General features: G+C 35.0%; 1 protein-coding gene across 2 annotated transcripts in view; it reads left to right on the top strand.

Moving 5' to 3' along the window:
- The window catches only part of trim35-27 (tripartite motif containing 35-27), an 8,089-nt gene extending 673 nt beyond the window's left edge, over window positions 1–7,416 (top strand). Inside the window, exons 2-6 of one of the 2 annotated variants that reach the window (XM_082177044.1) lie at window positions 531–626; window positions 1,014–1,244; window positions 2,277–2,296; window positions 2,385–2,503; window positions 4,472–7,416. In XM_082177044.1, coding sequence (XP_082033170.1) covers window positions 531–626; window positions 1,014–1,244; window positions 2,277–2,296; window positions 2,385–2,503; window positions 4,472–5,055 — 1,050 coding nt within the window. In that variant the 3' untranslated portion in view covers window positions 5,056–7,416. Of the gene's footprint in view, window positions 1–530; window positions 627–1,013; window positions 1,245–2,273; window positions 2,297–2,384; window positions 2,504–4,471 lie in introns of both variants that reach the window. The other variant, XM_082177043.1, reaches the window with a different exon arrangement.
- The last annotated feature ends 12,584 nt before the right edge of the window (window positions 7,417–20,000 follow it).

Raw genomic sequence — 20,000 nt, 5'->3', positions numbered from 1 at the left:
ATAGACAGAAAAGTGAAATAAAACTTTAGTAATTCTTACAATACAACGAAATTCATGCACTTCATATATTGTCATTATCAGCATTTTTTTCTCTGTGTCCGCTTTAAAATCTACATGTTTTTTAAGGATATTATAGTGTTTGTTACAGTGAAGTTTGAATTTTGGGTAGAATTTTAGATAGATCTATCTATCTATCCCTAATCATCCATATACAGTATTTGCATATATATATATATATTTATATATTTTCCATCCATCAATCCATATCCATATATCCCAGTCCATCCCATCCATACTGTGTTGCCTTTACATATTAGTATCAGGAATTGGTTATTTAAAAAAAAAATTAAAAAAAAATTTGTCAATCAAATAGATAAAGTTATAGATAAGATTAAGAAGCTCAATTTGAGAGATGTTGATCTATAAAAGCTTGACTAAAAGCCTAATGTTCTCTACACAGGGAGATCCTGCAGCCAAGCCACAGATACATTATATAATATCACTCTAATTTCAACTTTTTAACTTTTCAGGAGGTGCTCAGAACAAGACTGAAGCCGTTACAAGAGAAGCTCAAACTGCTAAAGTCAGAGAAATTCACCTGTAATCAAAGAGCAAAACACATCAAGGTAAAATCAAGTCACAAATCCATTAAAACTGTTATTCGGTTTATACTGTTTTTATTAAATACAAATTATGTTTTGCAATTAAGAGGTTGATTATCTGTATATAGCAGTTTTTAACCTTATTAATAGATAAATATGTAAATATGATCCTTCATTAAACATTACAAAGCTAAAGAAAATACAAGATTTTATGTAAAATTACTGTATTTTTAAGAGATGTTTATTTTCCGTTATTTTAGTTTGTAGTAAAAGTTGTAGTTAGTTGTATTTTATTTGTTTGTTTTTTTGGGGGGTTTTGGCACCCCAGCTGCCAGAAAATTACAGTTTTTTTTTTTACAGGATTTGTTTTTTTACAGTACAGGAAACAATTACATGTTTACTGTGTTCCAGAACCAAGCCAAGCAAACAGAGGCACATATAAAGAAGGAGTTTGAGCATCTTCATCAGTTTCTGCGTGATGAAGAAGTGTCCAGGATAACTGCTCTGAGAGAGGAAGAGGAGCAGAAGAGGAAGGTGTTGGAGGAGCAGATGAAGAGGATCAACGCTCAACTCTCGTCTCTGGAAGAAAGAACAAGGAGCGCTGAGGAAGAGATTGAGTCCAACAACATCTCATTCCTGATGGTAAACACAATTACTTATCATACTTTCTGACCAGATTTATTAAAATTATGTCTGGAGGGGGTATTTGTTTTTAATGACACTACAAGTTTGAATAAACCATAAAAATATAAATATATTTTGAATATGAGTGAAGAACAAAACACTAAACTTGGTTAAGGTTAATATCTGATCAAATTATTTGGTAAAAATTGACAGATTACAGCTACAGTTTATAGAAAGATAAATAAAAACACAAAAACAAACAAAATGCATACAATGACTACAACATATTCGGTTATTAATATTTAATTGGTTCTGTCTTGTTTTTGCATGTTCATTATTTCTCTGTAGCCTGGACAAAAAAAAACATGTCTGCCCAATTTGAATTATTTAAATAGTTTTTAAATAAAAAATACAGTAAAAACAGTAATATTGTGAAATATTATTACAATTTATAATATCTGTTTTCTTTGTGAATATATAGCAAAGTGTAATTTATTCCTGTGATCAAAGCTGAATTTTCAGCATCATTACTCCAGTCTTCAGTGTCACATGATCCTTCAGAAATCATTCTAATATGATGATTTGATGATCAAGAAACATTTATGATTATTATCAATGTTGAAAACAGTTGTGCTGATTCATATTTCTGTGGAAACCATGATGCAAATTTTTTCAGGATTCTGAAGTTCTGAAGAACAGCATTTATTTGAAATGGAAATATTTACTGTACACTAAAATGTTAGGATTGTAGAGCCCTAGGGTTCTTCTTAAATAACTGCATGTTATTATCTACTTAAATAACTGCATGCTTTCAGGTTATGTATATTTTTTACTGATTAAGTATGTTTACAAGCTGATTAATCAAAATTAATAAATTTTTAATAAGACCCCTAAAAGATTCTTTATGAAGCGTCTGATGGAACCCTTTAAGAGCTGATCTTTGTAAATAGAGCCATTACCATTGAGCAATTTATAATAATTATTTAATCATGAGATATGTTTTTGATTATAATATCTGTTTGTCATTTCCATGGCCGTGCATTAAAGAAGTACAAAGGCTGTCCTGACAGGTGAGTGAAATACCCCGTGTTTGAAGCCTCTCTGCTGGGATTGTGAGTTAGCATCAGGACCAGTACTGATTCAGGGATGTTTTCCCAGTCCTCAGAGCACCAGTCCGTGTCCAGAAAAGCTTCCGGAAGTGCAGATCGATGTGGCAAAGCATCTGGGAAATCTGAAGTTTGGAGTATGGCAGAAAATGAGGGTTGCCGCTCAATACAGTGAGTCTCATGACTGAAATATGACTTACGCTGAAAGACTAAACTGCAAATAATAATGGACATACTCAGTATTTACAAATATCTAAACATTCTAAAATCAAGTTACGGTAACATTTTATTTTACAGTGTCCATAAGTTACATGTATTTACCGTAGCAATAACAGTAAATTAGGCATAATCACATGCAACTAACCCTCAACCAAATCCTAATCCTACCCTAACCCTATAGTAAGTATAGTTTCTTGACCTGGTAAGAACTCTACCAGCTGCATTTTGGACTAGTTGTATCTTGTTTATTGTGGATGAAATGCATTACAGTAATCTAGTCTAGAGGTCATGAACGCATGAACTAACTGTGTATCAGAAAACAGATAACATGCAAATCTTTGCAAAGATAACAACAACTCTTTTAGGAATTCATCATAGTGCCCTGGAGGTGTAAACGCGGTGGCCAAAGCAAGAGATAGAAGGGATTTTTTTTCTTATATCTGAGAGTGAAACATTTGGCACGAGCACTTCAAACGAGTTAAACCTGTGTCCTGTTTTCTGAGGAACATTAAAAATATCTCTATAGATAGTCACAACACCGCTGCCACAACCAATCAGACGGGCTCATGTTTATGACAGTAGCCAGACAGCAACATAGTGTTGAGACACGAGACACAAAAATGAAGATTCTGTCAGTAATTACTCACCCTCATGTTGTTCCAACCCCGTAAGACTTTCGTTCATCTTCGGAACACAAATTAAGATATTTTTGATGAAATCTGAGAGCTGTCTCATTCCTCCATAGGCTTCTATGTTATTGAAACTTGCTGGCCCAGAAGGTTAGTAAAGACATCGTTAAAATAGTGACTACAGTGACTCAACCTTAAAGGGATGGTTTGGAGTAAAATCAACCTAGGGTCCTTTGCATCATGACCTCGAGCCAAACACCTAGGGTCCTTTGCCCCCCTCCCCAAAAAAGCTTTTTCCCTTGGTCGAACATTATTAAAGTTAGAGCTTATTTAGAGATATCAGCCGAATGGTTTAGTGCAGACGCTAATGGATCCAAGGCTGTATCTCGTAAATTACCCCACTAATAATGCCCAGAATGGTACCAAACTTCTACAGTAGAACAAATAGGTTCTGTACTCATAAAACGAGGCATTGGAAAGTTTGTAAGTACATCAGGAGTTTATTTAAATAACACTTGCCTGATGGCTAATGCTACCGCTAACCCGGACGTCGACGTCACTTCAGTTAGTTCAGAAAAGCACGTAAAAGTCCTGACAGAAAGCGATGCATGAGGATGTAGTGAAATGAAGAGTTGCACAGAAGAATAGTTGAATAAAGTCTTTATTTTTGTGTTTTTTGCGCACAAAAAGTATTCTCGTCGCTTGATAAACTTAAGGTTGAGCCACTGTGGTCACTTGGACTATTTTAACAATGTCTTTACTAACTTTATGGGCCGGCAAGTTTCAATAACAGAGAAGGAGTGAGACAGCTCTCAGATTTAATCCAAAATACCTTAATTTGTGTTCTGAAGATGAACGAAAGTCTTACGGGGTTGGAACAACATGAGGGAGAGTAATTACTGACAGAATCTTCATTTTTGGGTGAACTAACCCTTTAAGACTGAATTAATCATTTGTTTTAAGACAGGTTTCAGTCAGGCAGAGAACATCAAAACTACCATCTGTGATCATTTCATTTACAATAACTGCCTGAGGTGTGAGCGATCTAATGTTTATGAGCCATAGCTTTATGAATTGTTTTTGTTCACTGATTTTGAGATTTTATGGTTTAATCACGATCAGATCCTATAGATTTATTGTTCGACCTCACTAATTGAGGAATGAACACAGTCTCTATAGAACAAAGACTGTGATTTGAGGTTTGACTTACTAGTCGTTATCTCATAAATGATGGAAAATTCTGTCAATGGCGGGGAAGCTCTAATAAACAAACATCTCTTTTCCTCTATAGTTCCCGTGGTCCTCGACCCCAACACCGCTCACCCGTGTCTCCAGCTCTCCGACGATCTGAGCGATGTGAGCTTTGGTCAGTGGAGTCGACAGGCTCTGGGATTCACGGAGAAACGCGAGGGCTATACGAGCGTCCTGGGCTCTGAAGGCTTCAGCTCTGGGAATCACTGCTGGGACATCGAGGTCGGTGAAAACACCACCTGGGCTTTAGGAGTGATTTCAGAGTCTGCCATCGAGACACGAGACAATCCTCCCAGTTCTGGCCTGTGGCGCATCGGCTTCCACAACGGGAAGTACGGACAAGGCCTTTCAGGGGAGTTTCTGATGCCTTTCACTGCGAAACACAAGGTCCAGATCATCAGAGTCCAGCTGGACTGGGACGGAGGAAAGCTGTCGTTCTTCGACTCTCTCACTGACGCTCATCTCCATTCCTTCAAGCACAGCTTCAGTGAGAGAGTGTTTCCGTACTTCTGTAACGCGTGTCCGTCTCAAGCGCTGCGCATCTTGCCGGTGGAAATATCTGTCGCAGGACATAAACTGTCCACACTAAACCAGTGTGATGGAGAGCAAGAAGAACTGCGGTAGTAAAAGCCCTGCTCAGTTTCAGTGAGGTTTGGGTTTCACGTTATTTTGATTGTCCCTTTAACTCATTCTGTCGACTATAAGGGGCTGTTTAACTGGCCACTTCATGCGTTTTCTCAGATCGGATAGCTATCTGATTTATCAAAACAATTCCATTTACACCTGGTCACATAAATGTGTTTTTGCAAAACGTATATAAATCCGATCTTCAATTCTCGCGCTATATGCAGATTTAATGGAGTGCACGTCACCGAAAGCAACAGTTATGAGCGGCATTTTATTGATCATCAGCTAAAATTTCAAAATCAAAGAGCGAGCGGCAACAGCCCTGGTAAGATCATTTCGGTTCTTTACTTTTAATGATGATGATTGTGTGTTAAGCGTCTGCGACTTACTTTCACTTTGATTTGCGATAGTTTGCACGTTGGCTTGATGAATAGATGCTCATCTGCGGTGATGCGTGTTGCAGTAGCGCCGTCATATCTGGCTATAACTTGACATATAGCCTATAACACGCTCTCACACGTTTATTTTTTAGCATTTTTGGGAGAAGTAAAATTTACATATGTGACCCTGGATGACAAAACCAGTCACATGGGTAAATTTTCTTTAAATTGAGATTTATACATCATCCGAAAGCTGAATAAATACGCTTTCCATTGATGTATGGTTTGTTATGATAGGGCAATATTTGGCCGAGATACAACTATTGAAAATCTGGAATCTGAGGGTGCAAAAAAATCGAAACATTGAGAAAATCTCCTTTAAAGTTGTTCATTTATGTTCACGATTGTGCTGCATTCACTCCCAAAAATTTATGTTTTTTATATTTACAGTAGGAAATTAAAAAAATATCTTCATGGAACTTGATCTTTACTTAATATCCTAATGATTTTTGACATAAAAGAAAAATCTATAATTTTGACCCATATTGTTGGCTATTGCCACAAATATTGCCGTGCGACTTGTGACTGGTTTTGTGATCCAGGGTCACATGTGGTTTCAACAACCATATACATTTACACTTTCGTCTGGAAAGCTTCTCACTCCTCCTCCTGAAGTGGTTTGAGCGATTGGATTCAAATCCGTCTCGAATGCATTTCAGAGGGTGTTTACACCTGGTCTTTTCACGATCGGATGAAGTGAAGTGAAGTGGCCAGGTGTAAACAGTCCCTGAGTAATGCTGCACCTACATGTGAACTAACTCTCATTAGAGTGTTAGTAGAGTATTAGTAGACTGGTAGGGTTAGAATAAGTTGACATGTAGTTGCAAAGGTACTTATAGTCAACAGAATGTTCAAAAGGGACCATCAAAATAAAGTGTTACCGGGGTTTTATATAGAGCTTTAAGGGTCTTAGCTCAATTTTAAAGAATGCTTGGTAACACTTTATTTTACAGTGTCATTGTTACATATGTTACACATAGTTACTAGTAATAACTATAAATTGTGGTTTATTATTACTCTGTACTTTAATGTATAATTACAGTGTAACAATGACACCTTAAAATAAAGTGTAATGAACGCTTAATGCTCAAAAGGAGAAATGCTTAAATAATTGCATAATACTTTAATGTTTAACAGGTTATTAAAAAAAAAAAAATTCTAATGATAAAGTACGTTTATAAGCGGTTTAATTAATAAAGTTGTATGAAAATTAACAATTAATTAAAACAAAATGAATGAAACGATCCCATGATGGAACCCCTGAAAGATTCTATATATGAAGCGCCTGACGGAATCCTTTAAGGTTCCATTTAGAATCTTTTCTTCTAAGAGTGTCAAAATCATTTAAAATCCCAATGGAGAAAATTAATGGGAAAAATTGTTGCAGAACCGAAAGCTACTTACTGTGAATGTGCAAAATAACTTAATCAAATATATATATAGAATTGCACCTCATGAATCTACTTTGATCAGATGTGTGTGTGTGTGTGTGTGTGTGTGTGTGTGTGTGTGTGTGTGTGTGTGTGTGTGTGTGTGTGTGTGTGTGTGTGTGTGTGTGTGTGTGTGTGTGTGTGTGTGTGTGTGTGTGTGTGTGTGTGTGTGTGTGTGTGTGTGTGTGTGTGTGTGTGTGTGTGTGTGTTCTAAATGTAATTATTTTAAATATTGATGTTAAACTGGAAGTATTTTTCGGGGTTGCGTGACAAACTGTCCTGCTGCTGAATTGTAACACATGCTTTAGCCTGTAATTATGAGCCTGTCGAACCCTTCACACGAAAACATGCCTTGCTCTGTCTGAAAGAGCACATTCTTCTGATCAATTCCATAATTCTTTATTCTCTATATTATTATAAATATTACATATTACTTGAATGATGTAAATAAGGAAGTAATGAAATAAAATATGTATGTTTTTGTTTTTTTGGGTGATGTCTAGTATTTTCTTCTTATGATGCCTTCTCTTATTAGTGTACATCTGTTTGGTCACCAGGCGGTTGGTTAAAAAGTGTGTGTGTGTGTGTGTATATATATATACATATATGAAGAGGTCAGATGCGAAAGCCTCTAAGCGCCATCTGTTCAATAATTTCACTTAAATGGCAATGCAAATTACCTATTAATTGTCTTTTAAGTGAAATTACTGAACTTATACAAGCTTTATAAAAATGATCATTCTAGAAGAATATTTCAGATGGCACTTAGAGGCTTTTGCATCTGAACTCTTCATATATATATAGTATACACATACACACACACACACACTCACAATTAAACGATTTCCAATAGTGTTTCCAATAAATGTAGCTTTTGCTACATTATATAATACATATTCAAGAATTAGAAGCAAATAAAACTGAAAACCATTTAGTGATAAATATTAAGCAATGAAGCATATTAAGCAATAATATTATTACTTTAGGGTGTGCTCTTCTTTGAGATACACTCAGTTCTCAAATTCAATTCAATATAATGATCAAGTGTTTTAATGTTAATATTTAATGGTAGGCTAATTCATTAAATTGGCACATATGAATTATTGAATTATTCTTATAGCAAAGGAAGGCAGGTAGATATAGTCTGTAAGTTATGAAGGAAAATGCATAACAAAAACATGTTATATATCAGTCGTTCCATGAACTTTTGATGACAAGCACTTTTTTCAGCACCAGATTTGCATGCACTGGATTACCATTTTATCTTTAAATGTTCTTGCTCTTTTTTTAATGTGTGTGCCAACTAGTGTACAAGCTGATCTCATGCCAACTGCTCTAAGGCAATAACTGTATAATTCCTCTCATGGTTTCTGCTGTACATATTCAAATCAAGTTCACTAAGCAATGCATTCAGCTTCTACACTGCAGTCAACAATGACAACAATGCATGCCAGTAATGCCAGTGATGCCAGTAATTAGCGCACACCTGATGACATGTCACCTCGGCGCCTGTGACGTCATCTAAGTGATTTCCTGGATGGACAAAAATAGAGGGATTCCTGTGAACTACTGCTGACATTTGTAACACCAGTTTCAGCCAGAGTTATAAGCTATTAATGCCTGAGTATGTCACGTGGAACGGCTTTGAATGTTTCAGAATTATGCAAAACAGAAACTACAGAACAGGTATTGTTGGAATGTCAAATAACACTAAAGAGAAGCAATCATTTACAAAGCATTCTTATAACTTCTAACATTCCCAGATGATCAGTAGCTATTATTCAAATGGCGGGACATAATTGCGCCATTGACAGTTTCTATAGGCCTACAGATTAAAGTGAGCAGCGCGTTATAACAACGGAGCAGTTCACACACCACAGACACTCAGGGTTGTTTATGGTAATGATCTTTCGGAGCAATATCTAGATCTATCTATTTTATTAGAGCTAAAAGTGCTTCATTCAAGCCCTTTCTGCTCCGTGTGCGTTGCAGTTTCTCTCCCTCTCTCTCTCTCTCCCTCGCTCGCTATAAGAGCTGCAAACGACGCGGTTATTTTAATGACAACAGCAGCAGAAACACAGTGAGCAGAAAAATAGATATTTTCTCTAAAACACTGCCGAGCACAAGAATGCAGCTAATACAATTAGTTTTATCTGTCATACTTACCGTTGAACTAAACCAGGTTTGAGACAAGTTAACGTGTGGCGTCTTGTTGTCCTTTTTCTTATATATATATATATATTATAACTGTTTATTATGTAATGCTCTTTATGTTACGATGCAGAGCAGGAAGCAAGAAGCAGGATCCAAGTGCAGCAGTGTTTTTATTAAATAAACTAGAACTTTGACATAGACTCAGACTTCAGGGGCTCGTTCTTCGTACGTTGCTTATTACATCCGAGATCAAATGACACATCCAAGATGATATCATCGTGCTAATCATGATCTGGCTAACTCGGTTCTTCGAACACACCTGTTGTTTATGATTAGTATCGCTGGATTGAGTTATCTGAGATAACTGCGCGTTCATGCGCTGGCTTAAAATGGGATATGTATCGATAGTAGAAACATTGATCAGCAACGCTGCTATTGGCTGTTCAGCGTGGCCAAAGAGCGCGCTCAGTTTTTCTCCTCAGCAGAGCAAGAACTAATAGTCGAAGTTTATTCGGAATTTTAATGTTTAATCAAAACGCCAGGGACATCAAAGTCTGCAAAAGCCAGGAGAGAGGGCTGGCAAAAAGTAGCAGACAATTTAAATCCGTTAGAAGTGGCCATGTTAGATGTCTTTTATCACTTAATAGCCTATATATTTGTATTTTAATAATTGCATAATTACTTTGTTCATTGTAATGTCAGAGTCACCACACTAGAACATGGGAACAAATAAAAGTGAAGTACAAAAATATTCTACATAATGGTAATTTTTAGTTATTATAGTCTCTTCTATAAAAGGCACTGTTAAATAAATGGTTGTCTGTTTATAAAAGCAACCAAGAAAAAGGCTGGAAAAAAAGAAAAGATCTTAGTAGTATAGTCATTTCAACTGTTAAATCTTGAGTAATGATGAATTGCTTTGACTTGTGAAACTGAAAACTGATAAACTTATGTTAATGTAAAAAATATTTTGCCATGAGTTATTGATCACATGTTTCCCGAGTGTAGTTCATTGTAATGACATTGTGTTTTCCTCTTTTGTGCACTTTTACATACAGTAATACACCAACACTTGTATCTGTTCCCAAGAAAGTGGTGGCTGAAATATGTGCAGTAAGTGGACATTTTCTAACTTTCCAAAGGAAAGAAAGTATAAGACTTTGTAATGTCCATTTGTTTCCATTGTACTGGACAGTGAATAAACCCTCTCAGATAACTGTCATATGGAGGAACTAGCCTACCTGCAAGTGCATAAATAACTTTACTTAATTTATACTTGTATGCTTTATGGCTGCACTATAAGTTGCAGGATTCCACATCTACAGAAGAGTCTGCACAGACAGAGGAGACATAGGCCTACAGGTGGGCAGTGTATAGCCAACTTTTCCTTTTTATTTGTTGCATGAGGCATGTGTCTAATATCTCTTGTTGCAGACACTTGACCACTGGCTTTTCTTTACAAAGAACAATTGAAATAAAACTCAAGGAACTAAGCATATTTGTCTTTTATTAAACATTTAATGAAAAGTGTTTTTTTGTTTTTTTGTGGCAATGTTGTGTAATATGGCACATGCAACAATGTCACAGGCCCTGTCAGGTGTGCAAACCTCAGACTTATCAGACACTGAAATCTTCCCTTTAGTTAGCCAAAGTTCATTTCATTGTGCCCTTGTCCTGGCTAGAGCTGCATTGTAACTGGTTTGGGTCAGGGAATGGGGTCATAAAACACCTGTCTGCAGGAACATGTCATAATCACCTATGAAAAAATGCAGTTCTGTTAGGATCAGCATAAGTGTATGTAATACAGTGAGCTTGATATTTAATTGTGGAACTGTCCTTACCACTTTCAAATAATGTGCATAAATGTGAATTTCTGAAAATTCTTAAGTCATGCACAGATCCTGGCCATTTTGCTTTCACATTTGTGATATGGAAGATTTTAGTCAACTGCCTTTTTAAAATTTGATATAATATTATTAATCTGGAATATTAAGAATCCCAATAGTAACTGGGCTGCACATTTACATTGTGAACCCCCTTTCTGTTCACATAATCCCCTTCATTGAGGCCTTGATGGCAGTCTATGGTAGCCTATAGTCTATGGTACCAATCACGTTAGTGAAGCCTGAGTGACATATACTGTAATCGGCATGGTCATGATGGCATGATCTTCATAAAAAATTATGATAGCCAAAAAAAAAAAAAATGCTTTAAAAAACACTGCTTTACAACATTGGGTCTTAAGTGGCTTGGAAATGCCACAAAAAAACCTAAAACTGTTTTTTAAACTTAAAAGCGCCAGGTAAACTCCGAATGACACGACAGACAGCACTTAACATCAAGTTCTCCGCATCTCCAATAGTGTAAAGGAAAGAGCCACTCACAAATAATCTTAGGGCAATGCAAACAGTTTGTGCTGTAGTTAATGCCCGACTCCGACAAGTCGAAAATAAATGTGCGTTTCCAACAATTTTATAATGTGTTAAACGACAATCTCACGAGTCACGAAAAAAAAAAAATACATCTCAGAAAGTGCACTATCGCGCTGCGCTGGACTTCCCGTATCAGCTCCGCTTATGAAGCCGCAGTCTAATCCTGTTTACATGAAATAAGCCTGCTCCCGAGCAGGTTCAAGTTTGCGCACCTGTTGCTATGACAGCAAGTCCAGGATGAGCGTCGAAGAACCAAACAATCCAAGATCATGCCAAATCGTCAACAATCAAATCCAGCTAACTGAGTTAGCGACGTACGAAGAACGAGCCCCAGAACAGAACAGAACAGAACAGAACAGAACAAAACAAAACAAAACAAAACAAAACAAAACAAAGAACATGCAACCTAACAACATCAATAACTCACAATGACTGAACTAAAACACAGGGCTTTTTACACAGACAACCAAGCTAAACAAGATAACAAGGGGGTGTGGTAAATAAGAAACTCCTGGGAAAAGTAATCAGCATAACGGGAGACAGCTAAACATGAAAAGACAGGGGCACACATGGCAGACAAGAACAAAACACAAAACCCACACCATGACACTTTTCATGCTGACTAAAAATGCCATATATCATTTTTAGTGTGTTACTGTTTATTATGAAATGCTCTTTATATGCTGACTAAAAATGCTATCTATTCATTGAATGTAGAGTGAAGTTTACAATGTAAATTTTTTTGCATTAGTTCCAGAAATGCATTTTTTAAAAATCCTTCCAAGTATTAATTAATTGAAGGTCTCCGTTGTTGTATTTTGTGCTTCATAATGCGCCACACATTTTCAATACCCTGGTAAACCAGAGTTCTCGCGAGAGCACAAGTTGAATTTGCTCAGCGAGTTACTCTGGTGTCGAGTAACAATGCTCATTAAATATGCCCCTCGATCTGAGGTGCACCAATCACATCGGGTTATCTGATATAGGCGGGCCAGAGGCGAGCTAAACAGACGAGGACAGCGCTGTGACGTCGAAGTCATTAATGAACATTGCGAGATGCCTATAGATGAACACCAGTTGTTTAAAACGGCTTTGGCCGCTACAATGAACGAGTTAGACTTGGCTTTTTATCTAAAACAGGAACAGAAGACGCCGCTCGAATCGTTCCTTTGCAAGAAGGACATTTTTGCTGTTTTGCCGACCAGATACGGTAAGAGTCTAATCTACCAGTTAGCTCCGCTGGTAGCTAAGCATATGGGGTTTATTGTTGTGATTGGTCGTAGTGTTATCCTATTGCGTGCAGTGAGATTTTCAAATGCATGCTTGGTGCCGCCCCTCGAGCTGGCCGATTTTCATTAGTCGACGCCATACCATTAATCTTTTAGATTTAGGTCTGGATTTCCAGGCTACATTTTCAATGCATGTTTTACACAACGTCCCAACTTCATTGGAATTGGGGTTGTATTTCTCATGTTCATTTTAACCATAAAATAGTGTCCCACTTTCCCTAACAAAGTGTCCCACTCAACCTGATTGCTTCCAGTTTGCTGAAGAGGGTGTCAGATGGTGTTTAAAGATGACAGTAAATTGGGAAAATGTCACCATAGTGGCCTTCATTACAATCTATTTAAACAAAACACATACAATTTTAATACATTCTAACTGATTTAGGTTGTTTAAAATGAAATTTACCAAAAAGTGTCCCACTTTACCTGACTTCACCCTATATATATATATAGCATTTTTAGTCAGCATATAAAGAGCATTTCATAATAAACAGTTATAATTTGGAAAATTTGCAAGAGAAGACAAAAACTTTGAAATGACTATTTATCTTTCTTTTGTCCTCCTCATGATGACAGTTTTGATTATTAGATTATGTAGGCCTTCATGGTTTGTTTTTATTAGTTTATTGCTTTGAGCACAATATAGATTGTTTCATACTTTTCTTAAGAGGCAGCCAAACCGGCACCCCTTGTATGTTTTCTCAGTCCCAAGCTCACAGTCTGTAAATTCTACCTTATTATATGTTGTTTGTTTGAATCCCTCTTTGTTTGTATCTTTAACCTAACCTAAGTGACCTCTGTATATTACTTTCTGCCCTCTGTATGTGTATTGTGCTTTGATGTTGATTTTGTTGCTTAACCCAGTGGTTCTCTGAGAGAGTTGTTCCCCCTGAGGCTTCTAACATCCTTCTGTGGGCTCTGCAGTCACTCCTTTTTTCAGTAAGGGACAATATTTGCCCCCTTAAATCGTTTTTTTCAGTGCATTTTTTACCTTTACTAGTGCAAAATGCCCGTGCAAAATCAGTTTTTGTGTGTGTTTTTAGTAATTGTTGGTTTGGTGTATTTGAGTGCTCATTGTTGCAATTACACAGCAAAAGTTCAGTGACATTTTTATTTGTGCATGGTAGAAAACACACAGTGAACTCCGAGAAAACGGTATGCTTGAGCAAACAGTTTGTGAATAGGCTACTACAAATGATGCCTGTGAAAGAGACTGTGAACGCATTGAATAGGATATGTTTAGTTGGTGAATAGCATAGGCTACTATTACACAGTAGCGATAACGTTAAGCGCACCAGAATTAAATATAATATTCAGAAGTAAACAGCATAGCTGACTTACAGATTCAGTTAACATCCACAAATGAATAAGCGTGATGATTCAGGGATCAGTGGAAAGTGCCCGTGCAAAGTCAGTTTTTGTGTGTGTTTTTAGTAATTGTTGGTTTGAAGTGTTTGAGTTCTCATTGTACCAATTACACAGCAAAATACCAGTGCCATTTTTATTTGTGCATGGTAGAAAACAAATACTGATACTGACATAATGACATACAATAAATGTGAAAAATTGAACTACACGATTGAGGAAGCAGGCTACACAGTGAACTCCGAGAAAACGCTACTTAAGCTCCGCTGCTTTCTTCGACCCTCTCTGTCTCTGGTCCTGCGCTGTGCTCACTCAGTGTGTGTGTGAGAGGGGGAGTGGCCAGCGGCTAGAGCGGCAAAAGCCAGTGTGTGCTTCTTTTACCGATATATATATATTTAACAATATCTTTTGCATTTCTAATCCAAACAACGTCAAACTTGGCACGGCACTTACTCGTGGCCGTACTAAGACACCTGTCAAGTTTGAAATCCATCGGACTAACGGTTTGAGAGAATAATAGACAGACGCACTATGGCAAGCCGTTTTAACATTTAATCATTTAAACCAACTAGTCTCTATTTTCATGCTACTAGTACTTCTTTTTTAGATACTAGTATCTATTCCATTAAGTACTAGTACTTATTCATTAGCTACTAGTGCTTATTCTTTAGGTACTAGTGCCTATTCTTTAGATACTAGTGCTTATTCTTTAGGTACTAGTACTTATTCAATAGATACTAGTACTTATTCATTAGATACTAGTACTTATTCATTAGATACTAGTACCTATTAAATAGATACTAGTACTTATTCATTAGATACTAGTACTTATTCATTAGATACTAGTACTTATTCATTAGATACTAGTACCTATTAAATAGATACTAGTACTTATTCATTAGATACTAGTACCTATTAAATAGATACTAGTACTTATTCATTAGATACTAGTACTTATTCCAACAGTGACTAGTAACTATTATTTTGTTACTAGTAACAAATAATTTTTTTTGCCATTGACTTCTATGGGGATCTGTCATTCAGATATCAACTATTCAGTTCTGACTAGTATGTATTCCAATTGTGACTAGTACATATATATTAGATACTAGTAGTTATTTATTAGGTACTAGTACTTATTTTTTAGATACTAGTACCTATTACTAGATACTAGTATGTATTCAATAAATACTAGTACTAAATCATTAGATACTAGTACCTATTAAATAGATACTAGTACTTATTCATTAGATACTAGTACTTATTCAATAGATACTAGTACTTATTCATTAGATACTAGTACTTATTCATTAGATACTAGTACCTATTAATTAGATACTAGTACTTATAAATTAGCTACTAGTACTTATTCAATAGATACTAGTAACTATTTATTAGATACTAGTATTTATTCCAAATGTTACTAGTAAGATTTTTTATTTTACTAGTAAGATTTTTAATTGAACTATCCAGTGGCCGAAGCAGTTGTGACTAGTAAAATAAAAAATCTTACTATAGTAACATTCTGAATAAATACTAGTATCTAATAAATAGGTACTAGTATCTATTGAATAAGTACTAGTAGCTAATTTATAAGTACTAGTATCTAATTAATAGGTACTAGTATCTAATGAATAAGTACTAGTATCTTTTGAATAAGTACTAGTATCTAATGAATAAGTACTAGTATCTATTTAATAGGTACTAGTATCTATTTAAGAGGTACTAGTATCTAATGACTTAGTACTAGTGTTTATTGAATACATACTAGTATCTAGTAATAGTTACTAGTATCTAAAAAATAAGTACTAGTACCTAATAAATAACTACTAGTATCTAATATGTATGTACTAGTCACAATTGGAATACATACTAGTCAGAACTGAATAGTTGATATCTGAATGACAGAACCCCATAGAAGTCAATGGCAAAAAAATGTATTTGTTACTAGTAACAAAAGAATAGTTACTAGTCACTATTGGAATAAGTACTAGTATCTAATGAATAAGTACTAGTATCTATTTAATAGGTACTAGTATCTAATGAATAAGTACTAGTATCTAATAATAAGTACTAGTAACTAATGAATAAGTACTAGTATCTAATAATAAGTACTAGTAACTAATGAATAAGTACTAGTAACTAATAATAAGTACTAGTAACTAATAATAAGTACTAGTAACTAATGAATAAGTACTAGTATCTAATAATAAGTACTAGTAACTAATGAATAAGTACTAGTATCTAATGAATAAGTACTAGTATCTAATAATAAGAACTAGTAACTAATGAATAAGTACTAGTAACTAATGAATAAGTACTAGTAACTAATAATAAGTACTAGTAACTAATGAATAAGTACTAGTATCTAATAATAAGTACTAGTAACTAATGAATAAGTACTAGTAACTAATGAATAAGTACTAGTAACTAATAATAAGTACTAGTAACTAATAATAAGTACTAGTAACTAATGAATAAGTACTAGTATCTAATAATAAGTACTAGTAACTAATGAATAAGTACTAGTAACTAATGAATAAGTACTAGTATCTAATAATAAGTACTAGTAACTAATAATAAGTACTAGTAACTAATGAATAAGTACTAGTATCTAATAATAAGTACTAGTAACTAATGAATAAGTACTAGTATCTAATAAATAAGAACTAGTATCTAATGAATAAGTACTAGTATCTAATGAATAAGTACTAGTATCTAATGAATAAGTACTAGTATCTATTGAATAAGTACTAGTATCTAATGAATAAGTACTAGTATCTAATGAATAAGTACTAGTATCTATTGAATAAGTACTAGTACCTAAAGAATAAGCACTAGTATCTAAAGAATAGGCACTCGTATCTAACGAATAAGTACTAGTATCTAATGAATAAGTACTAGTATCTAATGAATAAGTACTAGTATCTATTGAATAAGTACTAGTATCTAAAGAATAAGCACTAGTATCTAAAGAATAGGCACTAGTATCTAATGAATAAGTACTAGTATCTATTGAATAAGTACTAGTATCTATTGAATAAGTACTAGTACCTGAAGTACTAGTACTTGACGAAGGACCTTCGCCTGGACCGATGACAACGCAGTGCTGAAGTGCCAACTAGTCTCTCCCTATGGAGGATCCCACTACCACTATACAGATAAGGCGTTGTCGGGAAAATTCGTCTCGCGGTCCTACCCCAAAGCAACAAATAAAATAAAATTCCTTATCAAAATTTATAAGGAAAGACAAGTATTTTGTTTAGGCTTGGCTTGTAGGGAATTCCAAACCTGCGTATATTCAAACGCACATAACTATAGAACCCATTCTAAATGCGCATGTGAACGCCATCAGCGTTTCTCACAGGTTCGCGTTTAAAGTCTGTGTAGAGGGAATGGTGTCGTCTTAGCGGCCCCTAATTTAATAACAAATGATCGTTGCGACGGAAGCAAATCAATTAAAACTAACTTTAGATGGAAATAACTTAACTCTGCTGTAAAGCCGAAACAATCTCTGTTACCTTAAATTATACGCTTATCTCTGTAAAGCTGCTTTGAGACAATCTACATTGTTAAAAGCGCTATATAAATGAAGATGACTTGACTTGACTTGACTAAAGAATAAGCACTAGTATCTAAAGAATAGGCACTAGTATCTAATGAATAAGTACTAGTATCTAAAGAATAGGCACTAGTATCTAATGAATAAGTACTAGTATCTATTGAATAAGTACTAGTACCTAAAGAATAAGCACTAGTATCTAAAGAATAGGCACTAGTATCTAATGAATAAGTACTAGTATCTAAAGAATAAGTACTAGTATCTAATGAATAAGTACTAGTATCTAATGAATAAGTACTAGTATCTAATGAATAAGTACTAGTATCTATTGAATAAGTACTAGTACCTAAAGAATAAGCACTAGTAGCTAATGAATAAGTACTAGTACTTAATGGAATAGATACTAGTATCTAAAAAATAAGTACTAGTAGCATGAAAATAGAGACTAGTCGGTTTAAATGATTAAATGTTAAAACGGCTTGCCATAGACGCACAGACTGACAAACAGACAGACAGACGTTTCTGTAATGTATAGATAGATAAAGTAAATAATGCCTTAAATAAAAAAGAGAAATATGCAATGATTATAAAAACGAAGTGATGGTTTTAAATATTAAATTAAATCTGTCAGTAGGTGGCGGCAAGTCATGGTCTTTATGAGCGAGTCATTCGTTCATCAGTAGCGAAGCAAGTGGCTGTATTTATGAATGAATCATTGACTCACGATTTGTTCAAAGCAGATCAGCAAACACTGCTGTGGCTCTCGCTGGAGATATTGTTTTGTTGCAAATAACACGGACAAAACTGTTTAAAATGAAGATCACTTAATATTAAATCATCACATAATATTAATAACAAACTATCGTTTGTTGAACTGTTGTATAAAATCAATGTCACATTTTGAAATCGTGTGGATATTCGTATATTGTGATCAACATTAAACACAGGAACTCACACAGGGTATGTTTTTGCATCCAAGAGAGTTTGAATCTTAAACACATCTCTATGCACAGAGATCTGTTCTTCTATTTGTTCTTCGTGCTAGTAAGTGCTAAATCCCCTGCTAGAAATAAATGCTAAGATTTAATGTTATTTTAACCCTTTCACGCATTGTGGTCACTACAGTGGACAGCTATTCAAAAAGCATTTTTTTGCAAATGCATGGAATGTTTTGCCAAAGTTGCACATCAACCTCTACAGTGGACTCTTGTGCATCATCCTATACATTGCCACCAAGTGGCAAGCCGTTGTGTGTCACATTTTTAAAAATGTGATTACATAATGCACGTTACTTGTAACACATTACTTTACTCGTAACATAAAAAAAGTAATCTGATTGTGTTATGTATGTTACTTGTAATGCGTTACCCCCAACACTGCTCATTTCATATGAGACTGAAAACACCTTATCGCTAGGTTTTCTTAGAGGAGGACTATGCTAGAAATGTGTCCATCTTGAACACAATCAGAATTATCAGCTAATAAGGGTAAATTGACATACTCTGGTCGACTGGAGGGAGCATCTAAGTGGTTTCCACAGCTGTACCTTGGCAGGCTGTAGAAATGTCTGATGGAATCACGTCCTCATGTTCTGATATCAAAGATACGCCAAGTTCAACTTGTATGAAGTTCAATTGCCTTTGTAATATTTCGCAGTTATATTTTTTGTATATATTTTATAGTTTTCACATGATTTGATATCATTTTATTGATTGATTTGTTAAATACACACACTAAATCTGTTTGATTATTATATTATATTTAATACAGTATCTCTTCAGTTTAAACCATAAACACATGCTGTCCACTCAAGTGGACATCTGAAAATCTCTTTGAAAAATGTGTAAAAAATAAATAAATAAAATCTTGTTTGTCATGCCCTAAGAGCAATAAAATCAAATAAAAAAAGGACAAAATCCTGACTGAGGTTATCATAATTCATGCATGAAAGGGTTAAGGTGGAGTAGATTGAATGCCCTAGCGCCCTCTATTGGCTCCTGCGTCTAAATGTAAAATAAACTAATAGCCTGATAAAATATAAGATCTAACCTTTTTTATATTCATAGTTGGGAGAAATATTTACTTTTTTTGGTACATTTTGGTAATTCTCATCTTTGACTATTATGGTTGTTTATGATTGTTTGTTTGTTTTTTGTTTTTTTGTTGTTGTTTTTTTTTTTTGGGGGGGGGGGGGGGAATGGGGATTCCGGGAACGAAAATATAGGCTATAATCTGCCATATGATATGTAGGCCTACATGATATAACATCTTAA

The sequence above is a fragment of the Leuciscus leuciscus genome, assembly GCF_965113295.1.
Source record: "Leuciscus leuciscus genome assembly, chromosome: 8".
NCBI lineage: Eukaryota > Metazoa > Chordata > Actinopteri > Cypriniformes > Leuciscidae > Leuciscus > Leuciscus leuciscus.
This window is presented reverse-complemented; position numbering and strand designations above follow the sequence as displayed.